The following is an 11,258-nucleotide window of genomic DNA, read 5'->3' as shown; positions in this document are numbered from 1 at the left end:
CATGACATTATAGGGCACACGCTGTCCCTTTGGCTTGGCTCAGCTCTCCTGGTTGTGTCCCCTCCCAGTGTCTTGCCGACCCCCAGGGGAAGCAGAGGGGGGAAAAAGAGAAAGCCTTGACACCGTGCAAGCACTGCTCGGCAACAGCCAAAACCACTGGTGTGTTATCAGCACTGTTCTAGTCACAAATCCCAAACACAGCAGCATATGAGCTGCTATGAAGAAATCAACTCCAGCCCAGCCAGAGCCAGCACAATCCTCATATCCCTTATCCTGCTTCTCTAGGGGTTTGCCATGAGTTCAGAGTATCCATTAATCTTGCTTTAAATAATTTTTTTTCCAATCTCTCATACCTGGCTTGGTGCTGCAAGCACTTGGTTCTCCTTGAGCTTTCGCTCTGCCACGTGGTTTGCCAGTACTATTTTGTGTAGTCTGGTGCTCCTGTGCCACCCTGCATTTCACGGGCTGGAGCACTTTTGGGAATGCAGCAGCTTGTAGGAAACAGAACAGATTTTTAAGCACGCCATCTGCTCATTTTGCAGCAAGAAATTTTGGTAGTCCGGGAAAAAAATGCACAGCTATAGTTTACCTTCCCTTTCACCTAATCTTTTACCTCCTTGGTAAACCCTGTGCTTAACTGTGTTCGTTTGCTGTTGCTTCTAACAGTGGTAGGAGGAGGTGAGGGCAGTGACCCTCCTGTCCCCACTTTCTGGAGGAAGCTGGTGTGACCCAAGCACAGAAAAGTCTGGATGTGTGCACCCACTGCTCCCACCTCTCCCACACGCTGCGAGGCTCCAGGCCAGGACACAAGCGTTAAAAATATCTAATGCTGATGAAACATCAGCTTTTGTTTTCAAGGAAGAAGGAAAACACACTGTTGTAGCTGTGTGTTTATAACCGATGCTGCGGAGCCATAGTGGTTGGGGCTAACCACAGGCAGGAGGGTGCTGGGAGCTCCTGGCTGGGCTCCTTCCTCTGGGAAGAAGCGGAGAATCATCTCGGTTGGAAAAGACCTTGAAGATCATCATCCAGCCCAACTGTTAACCTCACCCTGACCGTTCCTAACTACACCAGATCCCTCAGCGCTGTGTTTTGCAGCAGAAGTTTGCAAACTGTGCTTAGGGAGGGAAGGAAAAAAAAAAAAGAAAGAAAGGGAAGGCATCGAGGCTACTTACAAATTACGGCTCCTTGGGGGAACTATGTGAGAGAAAGCAAAAACCAGCGATTTCACGGAGCGGGGGCAAAAAGCAAGTGGAGATGCCGGGGATTGAACCCGGGGCCTCATACATGCAAAGCATGCGCTCTACCACTGAGCTACATCCCCGCGCTGCAGTGAGGCGCCCTGCGCAGCGCCTACACCCGGACTGCGGGACGCTCCGCGCACCACCGCACCGCACCGCGCACCACCGCACCGCACCGCGCACCACCGCGCCGCACCGCACCGCGCACCACCGCACCGCACCGCACCGCACCGCGCACCACCGCGCCGCACCGCACCGCGCACCAGCGCACCACACAGCACTGCACCGCGCAGCCGGGCAGGCTCCGCGCCGCGGGGGGCGGCCGCGTCCTTGAGGGGACGGCGGGAAGAGCCCTCCGCGCCCGTCCTCGTTAGTATAGTGGTGAGTATCCCCGCCTGTCACGCGGGAGACCGGGGTTCGATTCCCCGACGGGGAGACCGGTATCTTTTGCTCCCCCTCGGCTGTTTTTTTGCGGGCGGCCCCGCGCGGGGGTTTGTCCGTGAGCCCCGCGGGCAGGGGCGCAGCCCGGCGGCAGAGCGGCCTTTTGTGAGCACCCCGCGGCCCCCGCCGGGCCCTGAGCGCCGGCGCTGCGCGGGTGATCCGGCGCGGAGACACCGCGGGGGCGCTGGCGGGGTCGTATCCGCGGCCAGAAGGGGCGCTCCCCGCGGCCGAAATAGCTCAGTTGGGAGAGCGTTAGACTGAAGATCTAAAGGTCCCTGGTTCGATCCCGGGTTTCGGCAGAGTCGCTTTTCCCGCCCCACGGTGGGTCCTTTTGCCGCCGGGCGCGGCCGCGCCCGCCCGGGGGGTTGCGGCGGGAAGCGGCTCCCGCGGGGGGCGGCGCCGCCCGGTATGGCCCGGCGCGGGGGACACCCCGCAGCACGTCCTCGTTAGTATAGTGGTGAGTATCCCCGCCTGTCACGCGGGAGACCGGGGTTCGATTCCCCGACGGGGAGGTCGCTAACATTCTTTTTAGTTATGTTTTCTTTTTTTTTTCTTTGTTCTCCAGCACGGATTTTTCTCATTTCCGAAGGAGGCGAAAAAAAACCCCAGTTTTGCGTGCGAACCCAGCGCTGCCTGGGCCGCTAACAGTGGCCTCGCCGTCCCCGCCGGCGATGCGCAGCGCCGACAGCCCGCGGGGTGCCGGCTGCCCCCGGCGCTGCCCGCGCCCGGCCCCGCAGCGCACGCACCTGGCGGGCACGCAGCGCACCCTGCGCGGGGTAGGGGATGTAGCTCAGCGGTAGAGCGCATGCTTTGCATGTATGAGGTCCCGGGTTCAATCCCCGGCATCTCCACAAAAATACCCTCTTTTTCCTTTCTCGGTTTGTTTTTTTGTCTCCCCGGGGTTAAAGCTGCCACGTCGCACTAAACAGAAAACCGCACCGTGGACGTGCTGCCTAAGAAGACCCACAGAGGCAGTTTCCCAGTGGCACGAAATGACTTTTTTTGGTCACTTGGTTCTCATCAGGACCACACAAACAAACAAGACTCTTGTGCCTCTCCGGGTAAGGCCCTGCCTACGCAGACCAGCCTAAAAGGAGGAAGGAAGCACCAAACCCTGAAACGCAGGCGGTCTGCCAGCACTGCCAGACCCCTCTGCACCCCACAACCTGGCTGCGTGCTAACCTGCAGTCGGCACAGAGCTGGCCCCGGAGCCAGAAACAAAGGGCAAGGCACAAAAGCTGGGACACCACAGGTGACGGCACTCGCTGGCTGGGAAGCTGCAGGAGCTTTTCGCTGGCGCTGCGGTGTTCCCTTGCCTCTGCTGTCCTGCTCTGGCGGGCAGGCAGCCCCTCGGCAGCGTGGCCAGGCTTGGCTCGGAGCAGGCGGGAGGAGCTCTCGGGGAAACAAGCTCCCTGCTCTGACCTCCTCGGGCTGCCTGGGCTCACACCGTTCTGTCTCACCCAGAAAACTCTTCAGAGACGGGAGGGCTGAAAGGTGTGGCACAGAGAGACCAAAGCCCATGGAGAGCTTGAAAGAGCTTTTATCTACACAGTTCAGTTACCAGCTGTTTTGTCTGCACGGCTCAGTTCTCAACAGCAAATCCAGCGCTCTCTGACAGGGAGAGCTGACTAGTGACAGATGTAAAATGACATTTCCTGCCAGAGTGGTTAAAACGCTCCTTGGGCTATTTATTTACTCGTGTTACTTCTAGTTGTTATTTTGAGCCAAATGCTTGGCTAAAGCACTGTAAGTGTGAAGATCCCTGCTGTAAATAGCTCTCTGGACAGGATCTCCCTGAGCAGCTGTACTTCTGAAATATACCCTGCACATGACTACAAGAGACAATTCCTGCCCTAGAGTTTATAGTAACAAGCACGAAGTAACAGACTTTTTGGCACAGGAAATCAGTATTTGTCAGTATAATAGCTCATGGTCTGTTAGGACCAACATCCTTACTATTCACCAGTCTTGAAATCGTAGCAAGGGGTCCTTGTACAGACAGTGTAGGATAAACATGGAGTGGCCTTAAGCCCCTCCCAGCTCGGGAAAGCACTGTCCTCCTGCAAGCCAGATGTATTTAAGGACTCTTGCATTAGGGCCTAACATCTACCTTGCAATCCAAATGTAACACAAATCTGAACCTTCAGGGGTGTGCTGCTCCACCATCTGATTCAGGCATCAGGTACAAACTGACTCAGTGCTTAGCTGCCTACCTTAATTAGATGAAGAACAGCCCTGTATCATCTTAATTTCTTCCTGTTACAAAACTCCATCTTGTCACAAAATACATTACTGTGTGCCTTTTCAACTATTTTCAGACCGGTCCTGAGCGCTCACTCTGTAACTAAAAGAATAGGTTTAGCATTATTATTCAGATGAGGGAAGACCTAAATCTGAAAGGCTATTTCCAATCTTTTATGTTTATACAACTCCAAATGCACACAACGTAAGCCCCTGAGCACATTTCTAACCTGAAAAGAAACCAAAAGACTTTTGTGGATTTTTTTTTCCCCAGCTAAACGACCTGGGTGTTTCAGATTATTATTTCTGTTGCAGTGCTGAGTTTTAACACAAACACAAGGCAGCCGAGCTAAGTAGCTCCCTAGAGCATTGCCCTCCTGTAAAAGCTCCCTGTGTCAGGCAAATGCAGGCGGGTTTCCCTCAAACCAATCACAAAGCTGTTGCTGGGCCTCTGCTCCCTTCTGACTGGTGTGCAGCCCTGGGTGTTATCTGTGTCCGTTTGGTAGGCAGCGTTTTATTTTGGGTGCTGGGAAACGAAGGATTTTGTAGGCGGATTGAACCGAACGGCATCTCATGAATCTTGCAAACAAAGCCCGGTTTTGTTCCCAGCTATGCTCTTGAATTACTGTGTGTTTCACTAGGATGGCACAGGAGCCAACTGAGTGCAAAGATCTACCAGAAGGTGGTCTCTGAGAGCTGAATAAGAAATAGGTATCGTCGTTATTATTTCTATTTATGATTTTACCTCAGTGACAAGGCCTTAGTCCTGAATTATAAACTCCATTGTACCTCAGATGCATATTCCACTTTATGTGTGCAGATACGTACACTCACTGATGGTCTCTCACACAGCCATGCCTGCAGGACTCAGGTCTCTTTGTCCATCTTGGCCGCCTTTGTCTGATCTCTCTGCTTCACCTCTCTGCTCTCTGGGCTGCCTGATCTCCATCCCTTCGGCAGGAGTCTTCTGCAGCCTCTCTGCCCTCAGGCTGCTCTGGCCTTGGGCCCTGCCGGGTGTCCCAGCACCAGTACGGGGGCTGGACACCGACTTCTTTTCCCCATCCCTTGCTCCCCAGGCCATGGTGGCACAGAGTGCCAGTCCCAGTCCTGGGTGGGGGACACCACACACCCCCACCGCCTCTTTCCTTCTAACATGCTGAAACACATCCGAGACCTCTTAAATACAAGTACACTGCTTCCTTTGGACTAAAAAGCCGTCCCTCTCCCTGCAGGCGCCTCAGAAACCCCCTCCCAGGGAGGCCCGTGGGCAGAGCTGCCCTTCACCCTGCCCCAGGGGAGAAAATCAAGGAGGCGCGTTCGAAACTCTGACGTAACTATAGGGGTTTAAATCCCTGAATAAAAAGTAAAGCTCTATAAGCACAGGGGCGTCTCCAAAGTGGAGAGGGCTCGGCGGGCTGAGACACCACGGCCGCACGCCCGGCCCCGCTCCGACACCTCCAGGACAGGATTTCCCTCGCGCACTCGCCGCCACCGCCACCGCCCTCCCGCCAGCCCCATCACATCGCCCGCGAGGCGCTGACCCCTCCGCGCTGCCGGGCCTCGTTTCCCTCCCCCTGCACGGCAGAGCTGCGCCAGCGCCACAGGAAAAAATAGTCCCTGGCGGATGGGTCTGAGCCGCGGGGCGGAGCGCGAGAGGCTATATAAGGGGCGGAGGGGAATGTGTGGCGCAGTTGCAGCTGTGTGAGGCGCGAGCGGTGTTTTGCTGTCGGTTCGGTCTGCGGGCTCCGCGGTGAGTGCTCCGCGGCTCGGCTTCGCCGCGTCTCCGCGGGGAGAGCCGTTTGTCGTGGCGGCGGCCCGGCTTTACATGCGTTCTGGGTGGCCGGGCGGGAGGTGTGTGCGGGCTGAGGGAGAAGGGGATGCGGCTGGCGGAGATGGCGGGCTGCGGGCGGGGCGTGAGCCGGGAAGTTCCCTTCCCCTTTAGCGGCAGCACCGCGAGCCGGCGGCGGCGAAGTGGGGGGGTGGGGGGGGAACGGACGGACAACGAGCGGTTACCGGCAAAATGGCGGCCGCGCAGGCGCAGCGGCCTCTCAAGATGGTGGCGGGCGCCGTGGGCGGGAAGGGGAACGGGGCGGGTGGCCCCGCCTCTCCCGGGGCGTGGGCGGGGACAGGCCGCGTCACGGGGCGTGGAGCGGGGACAGGCCGCTGCCGGGGGGCGCGGCCCCTCCGGGACCCGGCGGCGGAGCGGGAAAAGTGACCGCGGTGATTTCTCTCCTTCCAGAGAAAAATGCAGATCTTCGTCAAGACCCTGACTGGCAAGACCATCACTCTTGAGGTGGAGCCCAGCGACACCATTGAGAACGTGAAGGCCAAGATCCAGGACAAGGAAGGCATCCCCCCTGATCAGCAGAGGCTGATCTTTGCTGGCAAACAGCTGGAAGATGGCCGCACCCTGTCCGACTACAACATCCAGAAGGAATCCACCCTGCATCTTGTGCTGCGCCTGAGGGGTGGCATGCAGATCTTTGTCAAGACCCTGACTGGCAAGACCATCACCCTGGAAGTTGAGCCCAGCGACACCATTGAGAACGTGAAGGCCAAGATCCAGGACAAAGAAGGCATCCCCCCTGATCAGCAGAGGCTGATCTTTGCTGGCAAACAGCTGGAAGATGGCCGCACCTTGTCCGACTACAACATCCAGAAGGAATCCACCCTGCATCTTGTGCTGCGCCTGAGGGGTGGCATGCAGATCTTTGTCAAGACCCTGACTGGCAAGACCATCACCCTGGAAGTTGAGCCCAGCGACACCATTGAGAACGTGAAGGCCAAGATCCAGGACAAAGAAGGCATCCCCCCTGATCAGCAGAGGCTGATCTTTGCTGGCAAACAGCTGGAAGATGGCCGCACCTTGTCCGACTACAACATCCAAAAGGAATCCACCCTGCATCTTGTGCTGCGCCTGAGGGGTGGCATGCAGATCTTTGTCAAGACCCTGACTGGCAAGACCATCACCCTGGAAGTTGAGCCCAGCGACACCATTGAGAACGTGAAGGCCAAGATCCAGGACAAGGAAGGCATCCCCCCTGATCAGCAGAGGCTGATCTTTGCTGGCAAACAGCTGGAAGATGGCCGCACCTTGTCCGACTACAACATCCAGAAGGAATCCACCCTGCATCTTGTGCTGCGCCTGAGGGGTGGCATGCAGATCTTTGTCAAGACCCTGACTGGCAAGACCATCACCCTGGAAGTTGAGCCCAGCGACACCATTGAGAACGTGAAGGCCAAGATCCAGGACAAGGAAGGCATCCCCCCTGATCAGCAGAGGCTGATCTTTGCTGGCAAACAGCTGGAAGATGGCCGCACCTTGTCCGACTACAACATCCAGAAGGAATCCACCCTGCATCTTGTGCTGCGCCTGAGGGGTGGCATGCAGATCTTTGTCAAGACCCTGACTGGCAAGACCATCACCCTGGAAGTTGAGCCCAGCGACACCATTGAGAACGTGAAGGCCAAGATCCAGGACAAGGAGGGCATCCCCCCTGATCAGCAGAGGCTGATCTTTGCTGGCAAACAGCTGGAAGATGGACGTACCCTGTCCGACTACAACATCCAGAAAGAGTCCACCCTGCATCTTGTGCTGCGCCTGAGGGGTGGTAACTGAACTGGCTGGTTGTTGCTTGCTTCCAAGAAAATGTTTCTCTGCACTTGTTCTTTCCAATAAAGCTGTTGCATCCACAAAAGTTCATGTCTCAAGTTATGTGAACTACTGTTTATGCTGTTAACCAAATCTGTCTAATAAACTGTAATTAGATAGGTTCCAGATACAAAGGTATTGCAAAACTGCCTTATGCAAGGCATACACGTGCCTGGCAAGTGTAATCCTTTGGCTGTGGTTTTCCTCAGGTTGTGTAAGTGGTCTCATAACTGGCTGAACTTCAGTGCCAGTCTGCAGATGTTACGCAGCTGTGAGTTGTGTAAGCGTGCGTGGGTAACGTGATGCTGCAGTTGTTTGTGAGCTGAGAGGCTTGGATAACGCTGCCTGGCTGGGTAAGGGCCAGGTCCTGCCCCTGTTTCTACAAGAACAGAGTACCAGTGGGAGGGTGGTGCTGTGGCTCTGTGACAGGCCAGCACCCTGCTCTGCAGGCGAGTGGTCGCATGTCCCTGCTGGTCCTGCAGCCCTTGGACCGCGGGCTTGGGAAGCGTTCTGGTTAGTGTGGGACGACTCATCCGCTTAAAGCATGATAGACCAGCTTCCCTACAATGTGTATTAATCACCCTTTGTAATTCAGGGTTTACGAGCTTATGTAAAATCCCTTGGAATGTGGCTTCATTCCAGCTGTGCCCTAAGTGGAAATAGTACAGTGTTAACGAGCTAAAACAATGCGGAGCAGTTTCTGTATGCTGTAAACCTACATAATCCCACAGAAGGGAAATAACCTGCTCAAGTGCTCAGTGGTGAAGAGGTTGCTGAGTGTAGGAGCTCGTGAGCAGTGAACCACCATGCACTGGGGTTTGGGAAAGAGTGAAAAACTAAAGCTAACCCTTTACAGGAGTGTTAAAAGTGACTTGCCTTTGGAAGGGGATGGTGTGGGAGGTGGAGTAGTGGCTTCAGCTTATCACTGGCCTCAGTGGGACATGAAGTGATTGTACACTACCCAGGTTGGAAGGGTGGGGCAGCAGGATTTGACTTGAGTAACACCAATTCTTAATTATTCTTGATTAAGAGGGCAGTGGGAGATGTTTTTAGTGCTTTGTGACCTGTAACAAACAGGTTTGGGTCACAAGGGTCTGTGCCGAGTTGGAGAAAGCTTTTGAATGCCACCGAGCTGAGGCCCACCCCGAATAGTGTCGTGCCATCGCTGAGCTCTGGCCTCTTCAGGTGTCTGAATTTCTGCAGCAACGAAAAACTGAGCAGCCCTTCAGCTGTTGGGGTTGTGCTGTCGGGGGGGCCCTTAAATGGGGGTGCCTGACCCAGCTCCAGGGGGGTGTTTCTGGAATGAGGGGAGCTGCTCCTGTGTGAAAAGAAAAAAGCTGCAGCCTCGTTATGTTTTCACAGCTCCTTTCTCTACATATCTGGGAAGCTTTTCCTTCAGAATCTGGTGATTTCAAAAAAAAAAAAGCATTTGAAGGTGGCCTGATTGCAGCAGGGGGAAGAGCTGGGGGAGGCCACGGGGATGCTCAGAGTAATGAATGTCAAAAGCCTACACGAATGACTGCAGTGCTGTGTTTTATTTTAAATGCTGCAGTGAAAAAAAACCCACTACAATGCTGTACGTAAAATCTGTAATACTGTACAAATATTTAACGGCCTGGAGTGTGATCCAAGTGGATGTGCAAACCAGGCAGAGCAGCTGCTTGGAGAAACCCGTGCCCTGGACTCGTAAGTCGAGTCAACACGCTGATCTCTGCAGGTCGCTTTGCTGGATTTGATGAACTTCAAGGGGTTGTTAACCATGGCAGTAAAACACTTCAGAGCCTCATGGAGACTGTTAGCTTGGGTAGGACAAACCACAGAACAGCAGCGTTTGATGAAAACAGCAAAGCATTTCATAAATGTTAAGGACGTCTTTTGTTCTAACTATGAAAGTATCTGCCTGGCTTCAGACAGCTTCGCGGATCGTGCTGTCCTGCGGGGCCTCAGGGTATCTCCCGCGTGTTACTTGGGTTTATTGGTTTTTGAAGGAGAACTTTCACAGGATTTCTTCCTAACAAAAAATGTTTCAAAGGAAAACAACACCTACATTGCTGCTGGGGAAATGGGGTACGGCCAGCAGCTGCCGCCCCTACAGGACCCGGCTGGTATTGAACAGAAGCATGTTAATTGGCCTGGCAATTAAACAGAGGCAACTGTCAAGGGAAGAGATCTAGAAGAAAAAAAAAAGACAATTAAGTGTAAAGATACAAATGCAGGTGTTCCACTGAGGCGAAGACCATGGCAAGAGCCGTGTTGGGGTGGGAGCCGTGGGCTTGTGTCTCCCCACGGTGCCCGCGTGTCGTGTCACAGAGGACAGCATTTTGCAGTAGGTGCGCTCCTGTCTCTAGACCGTTTAGCTCAGATCAACTTACAGCTCAGACAATGCGATGAGGTGTAGAATTGTTTTAAAACAGGCTGTCACAAACTGGAGTTTTCATTTTTTATTTTCTCCTGACTTCTAGAACTTTTAGGGGTGAGTCTCAACCAAGCTTTTATTCAAAACCACTTTAGATGTACAAAAGACACAATTCCTTGGAAAAACAGAGGTGGGTTAGAAGGAGGTGATGGGTATTTTTTCCTCGGGGAGAGCCTGGGATTGAGTCCCAAGTCACAGGCCGACAGCTGACCGCCTGGCGAGCCCCTTACAGCCACCTGTGCTTGCCCCCTTATCCCCAGACACCAAATACCTGTGACAACAAGGCTCGCAGCCACCCTGCTGGCTAATGCAGTGGCCACAGAGGGACCCGGTGCCTCCCAGGGGTGTCCTGGGCCGTATCTGTGTGTATATACGTATGTGTATACACACATACATATATAATAGATCAGTGGTTCTCCCCCCCTGGGGGGCCACAATGCTGTCACGGGGATCTGCAAAGGCTTAAAGCAGGGGTGGGGAACATCCAGCTCAGAAACACTTGGTCTGGCCTGCGGCAAGCACTGTGCCTCCTCTTCCCACAGCCCCTCCCCTGAATGCTCAATACTCAAGCCCCCCATGCCCTCACCTGCCCTGACACACTAGTAAATTCAGTGCTAGTATGGTTGGTGGGACTCACTTTAACTAGGAGGTTTTTCTCTTAAAGACATTTTCTTAGCCTAGCAGCCCTCTTTAGGGCCACAATGAGGCTGAAGACTGTTCCTCCAAGTGGTGGCCCTGGACTCAAAAATATATGGTGACTGAATGCAGACAAACAAGGGGGAAGGTGAGAACTGCAAAAACGTTTCATCAGATTTTAATGTAAAAATTAGCATCCGAGTTGCAATTAGCATGTTAAAATACCATAAAATGGGCCGTTTGAGCAAGGACAGTGTTGATACTATTGGAAATTCATATGGAATCATTGCAATAAAGATATTATGATGTGTGTGCATCAGCAGATTAACATACTTACCCTTCTCACCAAATTTGAAGACCCTTCATGAAAACAAATAAATATTTGATGCAGTTTGGTGCATTAAATCTTGAATTAAGTCTTGGCGGCCCGCGGCCACGAAAGATGTTTAAAGGGGTCTGTGGTGACGGGAAGGTTGAGCCCCCCCGTGACAGACAGAGGTGTCTATTCAGATATGTTTATCTATTTCGGTATGGTTATCTATTGACCTATTTTAACCCGGTTAGGTCCGTGTACCTGTTGCTGTAGGGTTTTGTGTTTACACGCACGTCCCGTTTCCCAGAGGTTTCCCCG

The 11,258-nt window shown here is 53.9% G+C and overlaps 1 protein-coding gene and 5 non-coding genes across 6 annotated transcripts; 5 read left to right on the top strand and 1 right to left on the bottom strand.

Annotated features, from left to right (window-relative positions):
- Positions 1-1,252: 1,252 nt before the first annotated feature.
- Positions 1,253-1,324, bottom strand: TRNAA-UGC (transfer RNA alanine (anticodon UGC)). Its single transcript has one exon. It is a non-coding gene; the product is annotated as a tRNA-Ala (tRNA).
- A 281-nt stretch (positions 1,325-1,605) lies between these two features.
- On the top strand, positions 1,606-1,677 carry TRNAD-GUC (transfer RNA aspartic acid (anticodon GUC)). Its single transcript has one exon. It is a non-coding gene; the product is annotated as a tRNA-Asp (tRNA).
- Positions 1,678-1,908: 231 nt separating this feature from the next.
- TRNAF-GAA (transfer RNA phenylalanine (anticodon GAA)) lies at positions 1,909-1,981 on the top strand. Its single transcript has one exon. It is a non-coding gene; the product is annotated as a tRNA-Phe (tRNA).
- Positions 1,982-2,122: 141 nt separating this feature from the next.
- On the top strand, positions 2,123-2,194 carry TRNAD-GUC (transfer RNA aspartic acid (anticodon GUC)). The gene has a single exon. It is a non-coding gene; the product is annotated as a tRNA-Asp (tRNA).
- A 267-nt stretch (positions 2,195-2,461) lies between these two features.
- On the top strand, positions 2,462-2,533 carry TRNAA-UGC (transfer RNA alanine (anticodon UGC)). The gene has a single exon. It is a non-coding gene; the product is annotated as a tRNA-Ala (tRNA).
- Positions 2,534-5,548: 3,015 nt separating this feature from the next.
- UBC (ubiquitin C) lies at positions 5,549-7,621 on the top strand. Its single transcript, XM_074920775.1, has 2 exons — positions 5,549-5,673; positions 6,163-7,621. The coding sequence occupies exon 2, from the start codon at positions 6,169-6,171 to the stop codon at positions 7,540-7,542; it is 1,374 nt and encodes a 457-aa protein (XP_074776876.1). The 5' UTR covers positions 5,549-5,673; positions 6,163-6,168; the 3' UTR covers positions 7,543-7,621.
- Positions 7,622-11,258: the final 3,637 nt, after the last annotated feature.

Source organism: Athene noctua, chromosome 17 (assembly GCF_965140245.1).
Source record: "Athene noctua chromosome 17, bAthNoc1.hap1.1, whole genome shotgun sequence".
Taxonomy (NCBI): domain Eukaryota; kingdom Metazoa; phylum Chordata; class Aves; order Strigiformes; family Strigidae; genus Athene; species Athene noctua.
This window is presented reverse-complemented; position numbering and strand designations above follow the sequence as displayed.

Coding starts and splice junctions, on each gene's coding strand:
- UBC (XM_074920775.1), top strand. CDS start 6,169: ATGCAGATCTTCGTCAAGACCCTGACTGGCAAGACCATCACTCTTGAG.